The 20,033-nt window shown below is 41.3% G+C and overlaps 1 protein-coding gene across 1 annotated transcript in view; it reads right to left on the bottom strand.

Annotated features, from left to right (window-relative positions):
- Positions 1-960: 960 nt before the first annotated feature.
- pth2ra (parathyroid hormone 2 receptor a) overlaps positions 961-20,033 on the bottom strand; it is a 33,853-nt gene continuing 14,780 nt past the window's right edge. The window contains exons 6-13 of the mRNA XM_053439950.1: positions 19,195-19,378; positions 16,340-16,493; positions 13,451-13,511; positions 12,838-12,904; positions 11,465-11,559; positions 7,562-7,700; positions 4,954-4,995; positions 961-2,821 (exon numbers count right to left, since the gene is read on the bottom strand). Of these exons, the coding sequence (XP_053295925.1) occupies positions 2,432-2,821; positions 4,954-4,995; positions 7,562-7,700; positions 11,465-11,559; positions 12,838-12,904; positions 13,451-13,511; positions 16,340-16,493; positions 19,195-19,378 (1,132 nt within the window). The 3' untranslated portion in view covers positions 961-2,431. The remainder of the gene's footprint in view (positions 2,822-4,953; positions 4,996-7,561; positions 7,701-11,464; positions 11,560-12,837; positions 12,905-13,450; positions 13,512-16,339; positions 16,494-19,194; positions 19,379-20,033) is intronic.

The following is a 20,033-nucleotide window of genomic DNA, read 5'->3' as shown; positions in this document are numbered from 1 at the left end:
TGGAGGAGACAGCAGATATCCAGGCCATGACGCCATCTTCCATCTGGATTGTTGACATTTTGGCTAATCTCTATTACGAGATGTCTGCATATGAATGTAACTTCTTTCTTCTTCTTTCTTTCTTCTGTTCTCTGACCAGTTACCTCAGCAAAAGCCTGCACCAACGTGATTGGTCAATCTAGAACTGGGAACCAGAAGAAGAACTACTGTCCCTCACCTATAGATTCTCCAAAATCCCGAGTAGAAGCTTAGATTAAATGAACAGTAAATGTTTTCAGTTCTGCTTCAAGTGTGAATAAACTTCAGACTTTCAACACTGATCGTCTGATGTCAGGTTTTATCCGACTGTCGGTGACAGAGCAGTGATATCATTGACGTGTTTGTCCTGTGGGAGGAATAACATTCAGTTTCATGAATACAAATACTGCCTTGAATCAAACATTATACTTCAAACCTGCTACAAGCTTCTGTGCTTTCTGTTATTTAACACCATCGACCTGAAGTGAAGCCAAAGCGTCTCCTTCGCCATCTAGTGGCTGGCTGCTGTACAGGCCACAAACCCCACCTCCTCCATGTTTGCAGCTAGGACATGGATCAAATTTAGGAGTAGGTATCAAATAAACTTTCCCTCAAAGATTGTTTCTGTTATCATAGGTTGTTCTCATCATGCTGATGTTTGTTTTCCAATTAAATTTGGTTTTAATTCCTTTTTTTTAAGCTATAAAAATGGGGTGATACGTCATGATTGACAGATTATGCTGACTCACGCTTGGTCGATCCTGTGTATCGACGGGAGATCACTACCACGACTCCATCCCCCAATTACTACTGTGCAGACTGTCATGCATCGTTAAACACTCAGATGCCAATTCGTCAATCAAACTCTATCAATTCCCAGCTAGAATATTGCACAAGAGCACTGGTTGAAAACATTAAACATTTATTAGCAGATAAAAGAGAAGTGAGGTTGGGAGTAGAGGGAGAAAAGGAGAGAAAGACTCAAACAGCTGCACTTAGGACACAGACAGATAAAATTACAAAGAAACCTTTCAATTCTACGTTTTAAAGCTTGTGCTGGGGCAGGACAACAGAGATCCTGTTTGTGACAAGCGCTGCATTTAACTGGCTGACAAACATGCTTCCACAAAGCGGACATCAAACCATTCAGCTGGCGCCAGACGGAGCCCTTCACATTCAGCACAATCTGATTGTCGAGAATACAAAAGTGATGATTTTACTGCTGCTCTACTGTCACATGGGATGTTCTCCAATTTCCGTGGCTTTTTCTAAGAAGTGGTAAACATTGCACGATGGAAGTGTAAAAGTGTCCGTGCACAAGTGGACATCAACACATCCCTTGAAAAGTTAACGGTGTTTGCATTTCAACTTCGGTCTTAAAGTCGAAAAACGTCAGAAAATGTCGTCACACTTGACACAAACATTCAATTGGTCTGATGTGACATGATTAAAAAATCCATTGGTGACGCTCAAGGTCACCTTGACTCCACAACACACAGTTTTTGGCCATAACTCAAGAATTCATGCACTGATTACAACATATTAGACTAAACATCTTTCATTCAATCTTTATCTTCACTATATATATATATATATTATATACACATTGCACGAGTCTGGACACACATAGATGTAAACTTCAACTTGACTAGTTGGTGCATAAAATCACGAGGTGGTTGTTCCAGTTTCTATTAAATATTTTCTGGTTCATGTGTTTGAATGTGTGTTTTTTTTTGTGTGTGACTTATCATCACCCTCAGCTGGAGGTACTCATGTTTGATACAATCAATGTAACAGAAGGTAAAGTACACTTTGTCGGAAATGCTGAAATAAAATGCGACAATCCCAGTTTCACACACATTCAGCAGCGACTGGTCTCCTGCTGATGGGAGACAGCAGTGGGAGCTGTGGTGTTTCCTTTACTGAGACAAAACAAGGGTTGTGCTGTTTAGTCAATCATTGTGTTTCTTTTTCTTCTGACGCTTCTCAAAGTCAATATCATTTTAAAGTTTTTCAGTTGGATGGGCCAGTTGGATCCCCCCATCAGGCTGCTGGGTGGAACTGTGACTTCTGTAAATGATGCTCACAAACAAGAGATTTAAATCGTCCATCAAGAGCAGGCAGTATTGTGAATGGATTAAATTAGCTTAAGACAACAGCAGCTCAGGTTCACATCATCACGCAATATATGTATTTTTTAAATCCTTATTTTGGTTAGTAGTAGTATCCAGACCCTGTGGCTGCTTTATAAGTCATTCATAGTTTTGTATTTTGCTGCAGGGTTTTTTCCATTTCTTGTACACAGTCAAACTGTGTTGGTCTTAGATCAACTCCTCTGAATTACATGAGGCTGTGATGGGTTGACACGGCTCCACCTGCAGAAGATGACAGGCTCTAGGATGTTAGACAGCTGCTACAGAGTTTCCTCCTCGTCCTCAGCTGTTGCACTTGAATTGAGAACAGGCAGATTCTCCTTCAGCGAGATATCGTCCACCTGCTTGGGGCCGCTGTCCTCAGGCTCCTCGGGGATGGACGGGTCCGAGTTGCTGATCACGTAACCCGGGAGAGTGGCGTGCAAGCTGACCACGGTGGGGCCCGTGCGCCGATAAACATGGCCTGAAACAAGTGTGGTGGAGCGTGTGGACGGCCCGGCCCCCCCGGCCAGGTGGGACTGACTGCTGGTGCTGTTGTTGTTCATGCCCACGACCACGGAGCCGTAACGGTAGCGGCCGCAGACCACTGGCCCCTCCCACTCAAAGGCCAGGTTCCAGCGTGTCCACGTCTTCTTTATCTCTGTCTGGACCTGTGGGGGGGGGGGGGGGGGGACAGATTCTATCACAAAGAGATCACACAACAAGTGTAGAATTGTCATGTAATTTGAGATATGAGATATTTTAAATATCAGATTTATCTTGATTCGTAAATATTTTCAATGGTTGGATAAATGAAATAGTTTTATTGGAATCATAACTCAGACACACTCACTACTTATTTGGTGCCGTGTAAACAAATCGCCTCCTTGCAAACACAGAGCAACAGGAGCTGCCCACTGGAGTCATGTTTCTGGTCATGTTAGTCATCTGAGTCCAATGTTTACCCTCATTTCAACTGCAGTTAGTCTTTGTTTTGAATAATATATAATATATGCATATAGTATATTATATTTTCTGTCACTGGCACTTAATGCTATGGTAGGTAGCCAACACTGCGCTGACCTGAACTCGTTAGCTGGAAGCAGCTGGCAGGTCAATGAAAGGCTATAACATGTGTGGGCTGAATGACGAAAACAAACCATTAACATGTCAACTGTGTGGGGTTTAGTGGAGGATGGATTTCCACAAATGGAATGGAATAGTCATAAGTCTTTTTTTATTTAGTGTGAAATCACTTGGCGATAAGAATTGTTGTGTTTTCATTAGTTTAGAATGAGCCGTTCATATCTATCTTTATTCCAGAGTGTGGTCCTTCGGGAGAGGCGGTGGACTAGTGGCAGAAAATCTGTCCTTTGTTCGACTCCACGGAGTGACAACCAAAAACATGGGCAACCTGGATCTGTCCAAAAAGTCCAAGAGGACTCTCTCTACCCACTGTCCAAGTGCCACTGAGCAAGGCACCTTACTCCCCCAACACCTGCTCCCCAGGCGCCGTGCATGGATGCTCATTGCTCTGTGAGTCCTCCTGTGTTCACCAGATGTGTCAAAGGCAGAGAACTAATGTCATGTGGGTGCATGTGTGTGTCTTCCTCTTCAGATTAAGAGCAGGACTTATTGTTTTCACTTTGAGATGTTGGAATGCTTTCACTCAAATATCCCCTGCTTGTGCTTCCATCTGCTCTGCTTGTGCTCGAACAAATTAAACCCCCGTCTCACTGTGGGTGCTGTTGGCAGCATCAGTGTTTCTGCAAATGTGTCAGTGTTCCCATAATGTAAAGACAACTTTTGCTGCTCTGCTGGATTCCTGCTCCTAGAAGCTGTCGTCATTTTCCTTCAAGCACAACGATGGAAAGCCGGTGTACCAATGAAGCCTCGGGGGGGGGGGGGGGGGGGGGGGGGGGGGGGGGGGGGGGGTTGTACATGAACACAGTTAAAGAAACCGTCCATATGGGGACATTCAGAGAGTGCAAGCGCAGTTTGAGCAGAAGCAGAGCAGAATCTGAGCATAATCATGGGCGATGTGAGTGCGACCGCAGGATTTCGAACGACAGCACAGAATCCTGATTGTGATATTGTGGGGGGGGCTCTCTTTAAAGCTCACAAAAAAAGATGTGAAATCAAAGGCTGAGTCGGAAAATTGCAGAATGAAGACCCCAGGGTTGACCAATTGTGTCTTGAGACCCGCTGATATTACATGAATCATTCGGCTCACCGGTTATATCCCAATTCTACCTTTTTGGAGCTCTACCTAAAGAAAATAAAACGTGCTCCATTTCATTTTTTGGGTCGTTTGAATTTCAGAAGACAGTCACACAGAAAGGTCTTGGAGGAAGAGAACTCTGAATGATGCAAAAACAGGCAAGAAAAATTGCAGAAATTGTCATATTTTGAAATACTTGGTGTAAGACATATTTGAGCACGGATCCCAAACAGCAGCAGTAATGCTTCCTCACAAGAGGGCCGTGGAAATGCAGAGTTTTGTGCAATCGCAGAAGCCTTTAACATTTTCAGCACATTGAGCTGATTAGAGCCCATGGAGCTCGGGATTAATAATGATCTGCCTCTGTGTTATGTCCCCTGGGAACCAAGGGGCCACTACCTATTTTGGATCATCACATTCAGGAGCAGCCATCTTCATTAATCCCTTCGTCTCCGCTCTTAAGCCAAACAACTTCTTCAGGCCTCATCCCATGCTGACTCAATGTCATCTGAAAAAAGTGTCAGAGCAGGTGGCGGCTCTAAACCCCAGGGCCTGATCTGCCTCAGAGAAGTTTCCACTCACCTCACCATTGCAGTAGCAATAGATAATGGACACGAAGAAACCCTGAAAGAAAAAGGAAAGCTCAGGTCAGAGCTCAGGTCAGAGCGGATTTCAATCAGTTAGTCGTTGTCATTCCATCAGAGAACAAATCAAACATTAATGATGCTCCAGGCTCCCAACAATCACCTCTTTGCCTCCGAAAGTGAATCAAGAGAAACGTCTCCATAACCGCATCTGTCTGTCTTTGTCCTGTGCTTCTGTTGATGTGTTTTTCTGAGGATTTGATTATTGAAGAAAAGGAGCTGCCAGACAATTTTATTCTCACGGCCATTTAATGAGTAGTCAGTGAGCAAGCAGAGAAAAGCAGCAGGATTAATAACTTCTCTGTTTTAGTTTCATCGTTCTCTACGATCCATCTGGTTCTTTTTTTAAATCAGACTTTAAGAAGTTTTACAAACACTTTAAACGATCCAACTTTATCAAATGTTAATATCAAAGGAGTGATTGAAAGCAATCAGTTTTAGAGTTGCTGTGTTATTAACTCCTTTTTTTATTTTAACTGAAAATGACTCACGCTGAGACATTTTGATTATTCTTTCTTTTTTTTTTTAAGTTGTGTTCACGAATATTCTGATCTGGATTCAGCAGCATTTCCTGTGACAGGTGTAAAGAGGGAAGAGCTCAACACAAAGTTAAACAACATCCTTATAAAACTAACCAGTCCGTGAATAATACGAGGAGGACGCTCTGTGACCATCACAGAGATATTAGGAGAGAGAATATTGTATTTAAATTCTAAGAATACTACCTATGTACATTTCTGGTTGTTACAAAGAATGACCCCCAGCTTCATGAAGGTCTACTTATTAAGATTTCTAATTCTTTCACTTGAATCATTCAAACAAGCCACAGGGTTTCTTCACAAGGTCCATTAATGTGGTTGAAAATGTTGGACATCGAGCTTAGGAGAAAAGAGCTAGAAGAGCATCGCAGGTAATATTAATTAAATATGATTATATGTATTTTTCTGTATATTCCCTTCAAAGGATTTAAAGTGTGTGATATAATGACTATGCAGAGTGAAATGTACGGTAAGTGATAAGTTCAGTTCGGGGACTTTCACCGGTGCTCTTTATTCACTTGCTGCCATGGTGAACCACGGGATCTGAGCTCTTTTCATGATGTTTTTCAATCACCAGACACGTGTGTTATTCAGCCGGAGCATAGAGAGGGGCTGACTGAACTCCTCAAGGTTCATTAAAAACATCATTAAAAACTCTATCTCATGTGTGGAGACATTTCACCCCAGCCAATGTAGAAGGAAAAGCTTTGTGCATTTGCAAATACTGTGCAAAGACCTATGTTGAGAATGACAGAAAGATCCAGAAACATATAGTCAAGTGCCCAAAGTTTCCTCCGGGCTCAAATCCGCCAATGAAAAAACAAAATATTTATGTCTGTATATGACGAGCTAAATACAGTTAGTATAAATTACCCACACAATTTCCAGTTCATTCCCGTAAATTCCCGTTAAATCCTGTAAATTCCCATGGAAAGTTTCCAGCTTTGAATATTCCCGGAATTTTGCAACCCTATACCTATAACATGAAACACAAATTTACTCCAAAGCGGCACCATTCTTTTTTTAACTTGTTCTAGAAAATCTGTGGCCTATGTCATAAAGCAAGTTAAATATGGTTCAGTGGCATAAAATGACACTTAGAATACTGACAGCAATACATCATGAACAAGTGTGGAGCTATTGTATAGAAATCATAATAAACTTAATTCATTCGTTTTACAAGGTTCTTTGAAAAATGAGAGAAAAGACAAGAGATATAAACAATAGGCGGGAAAACATGTGACATGAAAACAGAAAGAGTAAAAGGATCAAACAGTGTTCAGGTAAATTAAAATAAGACAATGTCAAAAAATTGGAAGACCTCTGGACAGTGTTGGTAAATAAATAAGTGAAACAAAGAGTTGATAAAAAGACGACATCACATGAAGCAGGTTCTCCACCGGAGGATCTAAGGCTGCGAACAGGAACAAACCTTTTTTGAGTTTTTACCTCCAAAGTTGCTTCACTGCTCCGATCTGGAGTCACTTCACTTATATCATTTAATCCTGAATATGATTCTGCATGACTCATCCATCCTGTTTGTGCCCACATCACTCTGTGCTCCTCCAGTGCTTCTCGTGTATTTTTGTGAACAGGATATATATTTATCCATTGAAGGGCCCATTAGGAATAATTACTAATAATTACCCGAAGATGAGGAGAGACGAAGGAGCTTGGTGAGTTTTATTTCAAGCTCTGTGACCGTTTTGTTTTTGTCCAATAAAGACAGTATGCTGAGCTATAAAGGTGATATAAGCTCAGATCACACCCACACACATAGGTTGACCTTTAGGGCCAAATTATGACACTGATTCCAACTCGTTAGAGAGCTGCCTGTCCCTCACGGACTATGACACCCAGACTAGATTCTAACTCTGGGCATATTCACAGTTAACAGCGGGTGATACATGTTCCCAGTCATACCAGATGGTTACTTCCACATAGAAACTCTGCGGCCACAGTGTGACAAAACACGTATACAGCGAGTGCCGGGACGAGAGGAAGCACCTGGAAGGAGTTGAAGAACAGCTCACAGTACATGCGGACCTCCCAGCTCGGCCCCTCGAACGTATGAGGCATCCCCACGAAGATGATGTAGTGGATTCCAAACACCAGCACGAGGACGAGGGTGGACTTTGCCAGTTTCCTGTAGAAACAGACACACGGATATTGAGCTTAGTTCTCCTGCTTCACATCTACAAGGTTGATTCATTCACTTCTGACTGAGAACAACAGCCATTAAAAGGGAAGTCGTAAAAGTAAATGGTCTGTATTTATAAGGAGATTTATAATCTGGAGAACCACACAAGTGCTTCACACAAACGTTTTTGCCATTCGCCTATTCACACACATTCCTACAGTGCAGCACTTTCTCTATTACACATCAACCACACACTCGCTGACTGGTGAGAGGACGACCCGCTCTACCTCCTGAGCCACAGCTGCCCAAGTAATAATGTAAGTAGATGTTTAGGTATAACATCAACTGTGACAGAAAGATAATGATCATTGTAATTATATGAAATACTCCTATAGTTGTTATTATTGGCAAATGCTTCACATTAACAGCAACATGTCATTCTACCTACTTACAATTAAATGTTAGGGAACATTTAAACTTTTCAAAACTTTAATGGTTCTAACTGTTGTGACAGGAGGGACAAAGTTCAGCAGCGAATTCAGTTCTTTTTTAATGGCTTGTATAATCCTCTATTTATTTTTGAAGTAATGATTTTTCTTCCCGAGCTCCTTCCACAGTTTGACAATTTTCCCCGGCTATGGAAACAAAAGCACATTTATAGAATTGACTCTGCTTCCTGGGCTCTGCTGCACTTGTCAGCCCACTGCCTCATGAATCCTGCGAGCACCCCGGGTCTCTGTAAACAGAAGCATATACCAGCTGTTTGACACGTTGTTGACCTCAGTCAGAAGGCAGACAGCTCACTTAAACATCTGAATCATGGAGTTCACGAGGAATTGAATTTAATCCTTACAAAAATCCCCTCTTTTTCTCCAGGGGCTATTCCCTGGTGGAGGCACATTTTCTACTTCACTCACCTTTAATCTTTTGACTCTCACGTTTGATGTGAAATCCCTCACAGCTCTCGAATGAGAAGATCCATTTTCAGCACTTTCGTAATAATTGCACTCACTTTCCATCCAACATCCAGATATCAACGCACATGGAGAAGGTGTGCTACAGGTGCACAGTGATCCCTTCGAGCAACGTCTGGCAATTTCAGATACAGATTGGAAAACCGAACGTGTAGGTTTTAGGCTGATTTACATACAGATGCAAAACGTCTCAAAGCCACAGAGCCATCGACCGAGCACATGACCACCTGGCGAGCGGGAGACTGATCTGGACGAGCGGAAGATCGGGAAGTGAAGCAATAAACCTGATTATTTCCTGATGAGAAGCTAGTTCTTCCTTTTTGGTCTGCAGAAAGCGACGTACACTCTCACAGTGGAGATGAGGAGTCCAGCTCTCTGTTTAGTGGTTTCACGTAACCCATACTGGGAATGGTACTTCTTAGTAGTCTGATGAATCCATTGAAGTCTTTGCTCCGACGTCACGGAATCCTGTGAAGAGCCATAGGAAGGCTCTTCACGGCTCTTCACTAAAGATGATTGCACACAGGAAATATATACACATACACATATATATATATATATGTTATGTACGTATATTTTACATACACATACATTTAAGTTTTGAAAAAGAAAAGAAACAAATACAATAAATGTAATGGTAATATACAGGAGTATGATCCTACTCTGTCTCACTCTCTTCATATTTCATATATATGTAAATGAGAACAGGACTGAGCCTCAAACTGGTAATTCAATGCAATCAATATTCAGATGCTTTTATCATCATTAAGTAATTACCTTTCTAGACTTTAGTAGAAATTTGAGTCCAATCATCTGTGGTAAATAACTTAAAGTAATTTACGTTCTTCTTTGGTTTGAATTTTCTCTAATTACCCAATTAAGTGATGTAAGATGTTTTTCTGTCTGCATAACAGTAAACATCTTTGAGCATGAAAAACCTGACTATTACAGAAGCCGAGACAGGTGAAGTTATCCATCCTTCAGTTCACAAACTTTACTAAAACAGGTGCAAACGTGTGATAAGACGAACACACAGGTTTTTAAAATGAGCCAGAAACGGGGCCATGGAAGCTTCCTTTGCATTCGGAGGTAAAACCGCCCGGAGCCTTTAAATGAAGATGGACGGCGTGTCACCACCTCATCCCACTGTGCAAACACTCAGGCAAATTATCTCAAATACGGGCGCTGCCATCGTTCACTTTTTGACATCACGTGGGGCCACAGTATCAAGATCCCACTGATGCATTTTGTTCAACCCATTACCACTCAGGTTTAGCTGTCAATCAAGGCATTTCACCACATTTTTATACTATCAAATAATAATTAACACTTGAGCAATCATTAGTGTGATAAACTACCCTAATTAAAAATCTATTGTATGAGAACTTAGACCTTGTAGTTCTGCCCATGTATCCACTAACATGGAGGAGGAGGGGTTTCTAACCGATACTGCAGGGCTGCTGCCTGAGCCTGATCTCTCAAGTCCCTGCATGTGAATCCACTTTGCATTCTTTAGAAATAGTTTTTTCAACGGTTAATATCGCTCAACTGCTTATTTGAGTTTTGTGTGAGTCTAGCCTCGGTTCTTCAGTGTGTACGACTCATGGTCTACATTTAGCTAAGTGTCATCTTCCATCTTCGCTCCTGGTTTACTGCACCTGATCACTATCATCTTTTCTGACATATTCCGCTCATGTATAAGCAATCATAACAACCTCACTCGCAGTACAACGGCCCCTCTTCCTGAATAGAACACTGCAATTATGATGTTTTTATCTGACAGATGGATGGCACCATCCACGGGAGAGAATAAAAGTGATAATTGCCGTGATATGAAAATACCAAGGGATGAAAAAGCCCGTCTGTGTGTGAGCAGACAGACGTCATCTTCCACTTCTGTGAGGATCAGTTGGAGAAGGTGAGGAAATGTTCAGTCCTCAATTTATGAAACAACTTTACGGAGCTGTTTAAAGGCTCAGTTATCAAGTTCAATTTTACGTTAATGTGTTTGGCATTCAGTAGGTATGTTCTATTTATTGAGTTTTGAAATCCTCACGTAGATTATCTGAAGGCACTTTACATCGTGGGGTCGACACCCAAGCCAACAGTTCCCACAACGACCACTGGGGGCTGTGGAGAGATAAATACCTACTTCAGAAACATGCTGGAGGTGAAAAAACACAAATATCCAAGCGAGAGGCTCCAGACGTTCTCCTGAGTTTTTCCTCCAAGACCTTCTGCAAAACGTGGACATTGTGTGAGTGAGCCCATGTGAGAGCACAGCAGGACATTCTGCAGAGAATTCCCAGCGAGCAAGTCAATGCATTGAAGAGCCACACACACACTGAGAATGACGTCAACTTTGAATGAGAACAGGATCCGAGAGCTGTCGGTGATCAGGGCTGAGGCAGGTGTTGATGAACTGAAACACAGGATCTCCGCTGAACGCTCCGGGGACTTTTCAGTTGTGAACGTGGTACAGTCAAAATCATCATCCCATTGTTTCCTGGTCTGAAAATGGCTTTTGGCATTTGAAAACCTTCTTGCAGAAGGTGTAGTGTCACAAACCTGCCGTCGAACCCAGAGTTGATGAAACGTTTGCTGGGTATCGACAGACGGCTTCAGCCTTGATGATTAACCCGTGATTCAGAAGAAGAATTCATGAACTGCAGTTCGACTATAGGACTTCATATTCCCAGAATCCCCTTGACAGCCTAAACTATACAGTGAAAACAGATGAATGAAACCGGCACATGATTTACAAACAGCTGGTGTTATAGATAAAGTTAGTCCAACCTGTACTGTTTCCTGGTGTCGTATCGTCCAGCGTTGGTCTCTCGGATCTTCGTGGCCAGGACTCGCACAATGTTCACGAACAAGACAAAGTTGAGCTGAAAAGACGAGAGAAGAGGGAAACTATTCATTTCTTAAATTAACACAGACAACCTCACGTCCTGTCATTGTTCCTGTCAGGACACAAATCACTTTCAAATGATCGTATCAAACGAAATGTCACAAATTATACAAACCCATCAAACTCGCTGGATTGTTTCTACTGGGAGGATAATCCCAGTGTTCTCTCATCCACTGTACAGATTGTAAACCATAGTGACATCACGTTGATTTAGTTTTAAATTTAATAAATGTTTATACAAACACTTGCATTAAACTTTCTAAAAACAACAAGCCTCCGCATCACAAGTCAGGAGAATTTAATATGGATGCTCATTACTATAATTTCGAGGAAGACAACATGTGCATTTGCCCTTTTTGCAAACTTCTGGGATTATTAATGAAACCCGGGCAAAGTAGTGTAATTTAAAACATGCAAATTGAGGCTTGAGCTTCCTTCTGAATCTACATCCTTTCAATCCTACGCTCGGATGAGTCTGAATGGGAATATAAATACAGCTTCAGAATACATAAAGCCGGCAAGACAAACATTACTTTGTATGCACATACAATGCATCTCTAAGAGGATAAATCAGAATGAGCAAGCATAAATATTAAAGATGTAAAAAATGGGAAACAAAATTATGTACAGAAAAGTTGCTCTAGAGCATTAACACAGGACGAGAACAGCCAAGAAGGTTTAGAACAAGGACTGTACTAGTATACATATACTATTATATATCATTATATTACTTATGCATTGTGGACAGTGAGGAGGATCAACACATACTTGATGTATTTCAGATTAGTAAAATATTTTTCTGTTTATGAAGTGTTAATCAGTCTCTGCTCAAAAAGGAAAGTTTTAAACCAAAACTTTCACTTAATAGCAAAAGTCTTTAAACCTGTAAGAAAAGCTAACATGACATTTATTGTGTTAATTATCAAAATCGACTGATATGAACAATTGTATCTTGATATGTTGTGGTTGTTTTTTTTGCCATATCGCTGATTAGTAATTAAGCTTATTTTGCTGTTTTATTAGTGAAGTACATATATTTATTTGTATACACTTCAACTCCTGCTTGGGATAAACTATTTAGGAAGAGAAGTTTGTACTGAGAGTGACCATGACTCAGGATTAGAAAACTACAACTGAATACAACTGCATGTAATTCGTTATTCCTGCCATCATTAAAAGCTGCACATGTGTTAGAAACTTCTCGAAGTGCTTTCACGAGGAGGGTTAACTCTGTCTTTCACACTCGCTCTCTCACCCCAATAGCTGTCAGGATGGGAACCTGGTAGATCCACTTAATGTCGCCGGCACTCAACTCCCAACATCTGCAGGTGATGCAAACAGGAGAGGAGGAGGAAGTCAGGAGAAGCAGGAAATACAAAAAGCAGCAAAACAAGAAGATCGGTGGAGTCGTTCAAAAAGACAGAGAGAGAGAGAGAGAGAGAGAGAGAGAGAGAGAGAGATGAGACGGACTGAGTCGTAAATTGGCTCTAAATGAACGTTTCTATTCAGTGTGAAGGGGAAGATTTGTTATAGATTATTAACAATGACACAAACTTTTGGGGTTTTTCAGAGACTGAAGAGAAAAAGAAAAAGCCCTGACAGAGGAAAGAAGCAGCTCGACTGAAGACTCCATTCACACACCGCTCAGAAATACCTGACGCGACAACCTTTAAATAACAACTGCATGTGTGATTGGATTTCACTGATCCCTCAAATGTCAGTTTAATTAAGCACTAATCACACCTTTTGTGTCTCCTCTCATGTTTATGATCAAGCCTCTCGTTTTGACTTGTTGACCTTTTCAAGAACAACTCGGTGTGTTAACTTAAAGTGGTAAATGAAACACTGTGAGACAGGTTCTCTCTCACCTCGCGTCTGCTAGTGTCGCCCGGACAATCGCCCACACTGCCACGAACACTGCTGGAACACCTGGAATCAGAAAATCACACTCCACCAATGAGCCGGGACGACACGCTGCTGTCACAGACAGAGTTTCCCTCACCTCACCGCACTGGGACAGTTTTACAGTCCCAGTGCATTTCCCACATATTGTATTTGGTCCCAGGAGAGTTTCCCAGCTTGTCGCGCTCTTCACATCATTTCTTGAATGTGGCCAGCATCAGACTTTAATGTCAACACACAGCCCTGAACTGACTCACATGTGCAGAAGGACAAGGTGTCGCACTACACAACATGTAACACACCACCCCAGGGAACCAACCAACAAGTCGTCATGCACAGTTCCATGTAGAAGATGTTGCAACTGAAGTTATGATTCCATGATCATGAGCAGGAGAGTGAGGAGAAACAGAGCCAGGTTGTTAATTAGGCTTCATGTGGAGCAGTGGTCGATACCTCTGTACAGATGTGTGTGTGTGTGTGTGTGTGTGTGTGTGTGTGTGTGGAGGAGGAAACCAAACACTGCAGAGATATTGCATTGCTAGCTCGTTAGCTTTGTCACAGGTACACAATGACTCCTGGGATACGCTTGCCTGAGAAGTAGCAGATGCTTTGTAGCACAGAAATGAAAGGAGGCATTTCTTGGCTGCATTTGAAAATGTGACAGTCTCCGGCATCTGCAACCTTTGAATTGGGACGTAGCTATTTACTAGAGATATGAGCTCTAGGCTACACGCTACAAGTCACATGAATGTATCTGACTTAATTGAAACACAGGGGAAGGACAAACAAGATAGTGCATAGGCAACGATTTACAGTAAAGCACAATTTAAATTTAACAACTATGAGTGAAGGCTTATTGTGGGTTGAGGCGAAAAACAGTCAAAAAGGACAGGAAGTAAAATCTCAATTCAGGAAAAGTTATTTCAAAAGTCCTTGCAGGTTTACTTTGAACTGGGAAGCAGATGATAACGATGACACACTTCTGTGGTGGCGTCCGTAGAAGAACTGGTGCAGCGGACCTCGACCAATCAGCAGCGACATGTATACATAACCCACATTGAGGCAGGAGCTCATATCAAATGCTGTTTCAGATGGTCAAAGCAACGTATGAAGTATTAAGCACAATCGGGCTGTTACATAAACCCACATCATTTATAGAAACTTCTGAGCTGAGAAGAACATCCTTGGACATCATTTATAGAAACTTCTATAAATTATATCCTAGGACATACATGTTGTCCAAGGACGTTCTTCTCAGCTCCCGTATTGTTTTGTGTCTCGTTGTGTTGACGTGCTGAACGCAGCCCTGGACTCTGGAGGAGCATCCACCTCTCAAGGGACTAATTGCTGGGTGAGATGAGGATAAAATCTCTGTTTAACAACATTGTCCTCCTGCCCTCACTGCAGTCATTAAAAGAAGATCCGCAAAACTCAAACTTGACATATTGCTCCCATAAGCAGCTAAATGAATTGTGATGGGAAAGGTAAAAGCTCTCTCACAGGTATGATAATGATCCTCTGCATATTGTTATCACCAGCGGAGTCTGTTCTCCAATAAGTTATGCACAGTCCCTTAGAGGCAGTCCACATGCACTGGTTTCTGGTCTAATCCCAGCAGCCAGCTGTGTTAGCCGCAGTCAATTTTAATTTCTTTGATTTCCCAATCCTCAGAGCAGCGAATCCTAGCTACTGCATTTTGATTTGAAACGTTATCTGTTCAATGGGCTTTGATTGTTATCGCAAGACCGGAAGATGCTCGTCTTGATACTGTAGAGTCCTGACATTTGGTTAAGTACATAATCCAACTTGAGAATAGAGGAGAGGGCCTTGATCAGAGACTTTATTTAAAAGGTCATTGGGTGGTGCGACTAGAACCATAACGCCTTCCCATCGGTAAGAGTCATCAATCCTGGCCAAATGACTCCCCGTCCACCAAGAGGCTCCTTCAGCCGTCTCCATTTTTCTGTGAGCTGCTTTGTGTCTCCCTCCCTTTTACTCTAAAAGCTCTGAGCATTCTCCACACCGACTGCAGACAACCTCTCTCCTCACAGTCGTGCAGGAGACTTTCTTTCAAATGGTTGGGCACAGCCTTCTTCTCACAGGACTTGAAGCACCAGCTTTATTCTCTGAACATGCTGCGGACATTCTCGACCTGGCTTCAGGTCTCAACTGAGCCAAGAAATTAATGGAAATGACCTAAAACCTTCATTTCAGACAGGAAACCAATTCAAGAGGTTGGCGTTCCTCCAAACAACAAACCAAATAAATATATGACTGGCTCCTCTGGTCAGCATGCAACACATTAACTTCTTCTTCCTCTACTCATCTTAACGGTGTCGCGTACTCATGGGGAAGAGAAGTAAAAAACTTTGAATAGTACAGACAGTTCAGTTTGATGAAAACCATCAGAATGTTCTAAAATTCTAATCTGTGTGTTTAATTTCTGATAATATATAGAGAGCTACAAAATCACTTAAAAAAAACTACATTCAAGATAATGATATTCATTATGTCTGTATTTCATTTTCTTTCAAAATGTAAGAATTGCACAATGTCCAGACTTTTTAACGACCACAGAAAATGATATATGAGGGAAAGAAAGCTGCTGTCATCGCTGCATAATGTTCCCTAATAAATGACTTTCTGCTAAAAGAAATTGCATAGATTCAGTAGAAAATGAATGCATTGTACTGTGTACTATGCGTGATAATTAAAGCTGATTTGGAAGTATGAGTCATACATCAGCTCAAACTTTCAGCCTCTTTGCTCTAGTTGATGGAGGCACGGTGGTCACACTGCGCCGTGACATTAGAGTTAAATAGAAGCTGTGAGAATTATGCGTATGAGCTGCTCACCCCATCCGACGAGCGTGAAGCCCCACAGGTATTTGGAGTCGGATCTGAAGGCCATGAAGATGAGGCTGTGGAGGTACAGGCCCTCCACCAGGATCCAGTAGTAGTTGGTGGCCAGGAAATAGATGAAGAGCAGCACGGTCACCTTGCAGCCGATCTAATAATGAAACACCTTTCTTTTTAATCACACACTTATTTGTGCGGGCTGTGGTGCAGCTTGTTTCTCTAGCTGATCAAACAATGTGATCACAAGCTGATCTGACATCACAGGTTCTCCCCTGTGACAGAAGGGGATTGAGTTACGTTCCGTGGAACCTCGCTGAATAAATTTGCACAGCAATGAAGAAAGGTTCGTGTTAATGAGAGCCAGCAAATTCTGATTTGCAGCGTGACGTTTGATAGATAGATAGATTACTTTATTCATCCCCGAAGGGAAATTAAGTCGTCATAGCAGCCGGTACATTTGAATACAATAAAATACAATACAATAGAATAAAAAATAAAATATAAAATATAAAATATTGCGGTAGAAAGAATAAAAACAGAAACACAAGATAAATGGGTAGATAAGGTGCAGTGGCAGATGATGGTAATAGTACTGATGATATGATGGTAATGTTATTGTTAGACAGTATATAAAAATAGTACAGTATATATAGTATATAATATATATTTATATATGAAAGTAATTATACCAATATAATAGCAGTATATAGTAATAATAGCAGCAACAGTATATATAATAATAATAATAATAATAATAGTAAAATATAATAATAATAATAACAACATGTACACATGTATAAATATGTGTATATATATACAAAGAATATATAAAGAGTATGATATAATATATATATATAGTACGGGTATAAATATAAGTATTTGGCGATACAATAGATATATAATATACTATGAGTGTAAGAATATGTAGACTGAGTGTGCAAAAGACAATATTATTGTATAAAGTGATGAATTGAGACAGGTATGTTTAGTGCAGTTAGTGCAATGTGTGCAGTGTCGCACACATTGAACAACAGATCTCATTTCAGAATTATAATGAGTTGTTGAGGATGAGCATTCAACTAGTGTAGAGCACATTCCTCAGCCCAGGCCAAACAGCAGCCTCAATAAACTACATTTAATTTCACAAGGTCTAGATATTTCTCAGAAATATCAATCCCCTGAACATCCAGATCCATTAATTATACTTGGAGAAGTCAACACGTTGAAAAAAGCTGAATATTGCAATATTACAGAAAGATAAAAAAAAAACCTGAACCCAAATAGGGGTTAGTTTTAATCTTATCATGGGATATTGATCTGTATTAAAAGAATGGAAATTGAACATGATTTTTATCCAAACCAGACAACATCCCCGGCTCTGTGAACGTGTTTCCCTTCAAGTCGTCAGATCCAACACCAGAAATGGTTTGTTCGGATCTAATCAGCAAACTGCAGCACCGGCTCGCTCGCTGCCTCAGGGACACGTGTTTATAACCTCACACCTCACAGTCACCTGAAAAACACCGGACTCACGCTGGGACTCTAAAGTTATCCATTAGTGAATTCTATATCTAGAGGTGGTTTCTCTAATTACTGAATTCACCATATAAACATGTGCCACTTTACACACGGTGAATAAATAAACGCAGTGTGTGTTCAAAGCCGGATTACGTCTCACACCACTCAGGCTCACTTTAATGAGACTAAACAACATAAAGTAGAGATATCGACAAGAATAAGGAAATCAATGGGAATATGAATAAATGCATATTCACTGGAGACGCTGGGTGAGTTGGCACGTTGCTGAATTCATCGCGAGCATCTGTGACATATTAATATGTGCAGACAGGACTGTTCATGTTTATCTCTAACCTCCACCTGCTCATTCGCTCTTTTCATCCGAGCACAACCTGACACTTTGAAAGCTGTCAAAGTTTGAAATGTCCCCTCGCCCTCCTGTCATTCAGCTGTCAGTTCAGTCCTGAGATCAATTAGTGACACCCCCCCCCCCCCCCCACCCCTGCACCACCTAATTCATTGGACGGGTGTCAACGTTTCCTTCGGGGGTCTATGCACCGAGGTCGATTTCCCTTTGGTTCACAATCAATTTCAATCAAAACACATTTGAAACATAAACAGACTTTCTGAATTTACTTTGGCTGCCAGGCTTTTACTGGTCGTTAATCTCTCTCAGTTTTATCACAACTATGTATGTACCTGGTACTTTGTGTTGAAACTTTGTGTATAAATCAAGTTATTATAATTATTATTATTAATTTCATTTCATTGTAAAGTTTTCCTTCTCATTTTTTCCACTCTATAAGTATCCCCTGAAATAGTATTTTTAAATCTTTAGTTTCAAAGTTTTGCATTTTGATTAAACTGAAGAAATATCTGATATTGATGATAGTGTTTGACTTGAAGTAGTGTCCGATGTCCCTAATTAGCATATTGTCACGCCTCAATTCTCTATATAAGGACATCCCTCTGTTATGTGGAGAGCGGGGGCTCTGAGCAGAGAAGTTTAAGTTATATAAAATGGCCCCAAAAGGCAAAAAAAAACAGAAGAATATCACCACAGCAGAAACTGAAATAATTGCGTCTGAGGTGAAAGGTGAAAAGACACTTTTCCTTAGAGTGCTTAAAAATAATGAAGCCCGGGCTGCGATAACTGAGGCGGTGAATGTCCCCTGATGTCCGGACCCCGGCACAAGTAAAAAAAGAAATGGTTTGATGTAGCTGATGCCAAAAAACGAATCACAGACAAGAACAAATATATTTAACCTCCTGTTCGTGCACATGCTTCCCTGTGGAACTAATACATACTGATCGAACAAGTTAGTCAAACTTACGTATTGAGACTTGTCCAGAGATGCTATGCTGACCGTCTTCAGATTGTCCAGAAGGGCGGAGTCAAAGTCCTGCAGCCCGGCGCTGGAGTGGACGACTTTGTCCTTCACGAAGATGCTGACGGCTCGGAGCATGAAGGACACAAACAGGTGCATGTGGATGTAGTTCCTGGTGCAGCGGAGACGCCTGAAAAGACATCAGAAAAAAGAAGAGCAAGAAAATGTTATGAATTCATTATCAGAGCACAATCACATGAAAGCACTGGGAGATTGATGTGTGTGTGTGTGTGGGGGGGGGGGGGGGGGGGGTGTTCAGGTTGAGGTAAAACACATTCATGATCACATTCACTTTTCTTTTGAAAGGAAAAACAGTGAGATGCATTTGAGCGTATTGGAATAAAAGCATCTTCACTGAAGTCCAAGGCTTCAGGCCACATTGAGTAAATAGATTAATGTGGGCAACTTGGTGGTGATCGGCAACTTGTGATAAAGTTAGATGACAAAAACATCTGGATATCCCCCCTGGTGGCTGGTTGTGGTACAGGTCATTGACCCCTCCCCCTCCATGTTAACAGATGGGACCAAAAATACGTACTAACCAAAATAATTATTTTCCAAACAAATGGTTTCTGGGATTGTAGCCAATTCTCATAACACTAATGTATCATCAATCACGCCGTCCGCTTCAATCCTGTGTTTTCATGCTTCTGTCAACCTCACGGGCTAATGAAGATAAATCTAGACTCTCAGAAAGTGCAGCCGAGAAGCTTTCTGCCACAACAATGTACCGGACAGTGGGTCTGTCTCCTGATTTAAACTGACCCTGCTCCTTTCTGCAGAGA

This window comes from Pleuronectes platessa, chromosome 14 (genome assembly GCF_947347685.1).
Source record: "Pleuronectes platessa chromosome 14, fPlePla1.1, whole genome shotgun sequence".
NCBI lineage: Eukaryota > Metazoa > Chordata > Actinopteri > Pleuronectiformes > Pleuronectidae > Pleuronectes > Pleuronectes platessa.
This window is presented reverse-complemented; position numbering and strand designations above follow the sequence as displayed.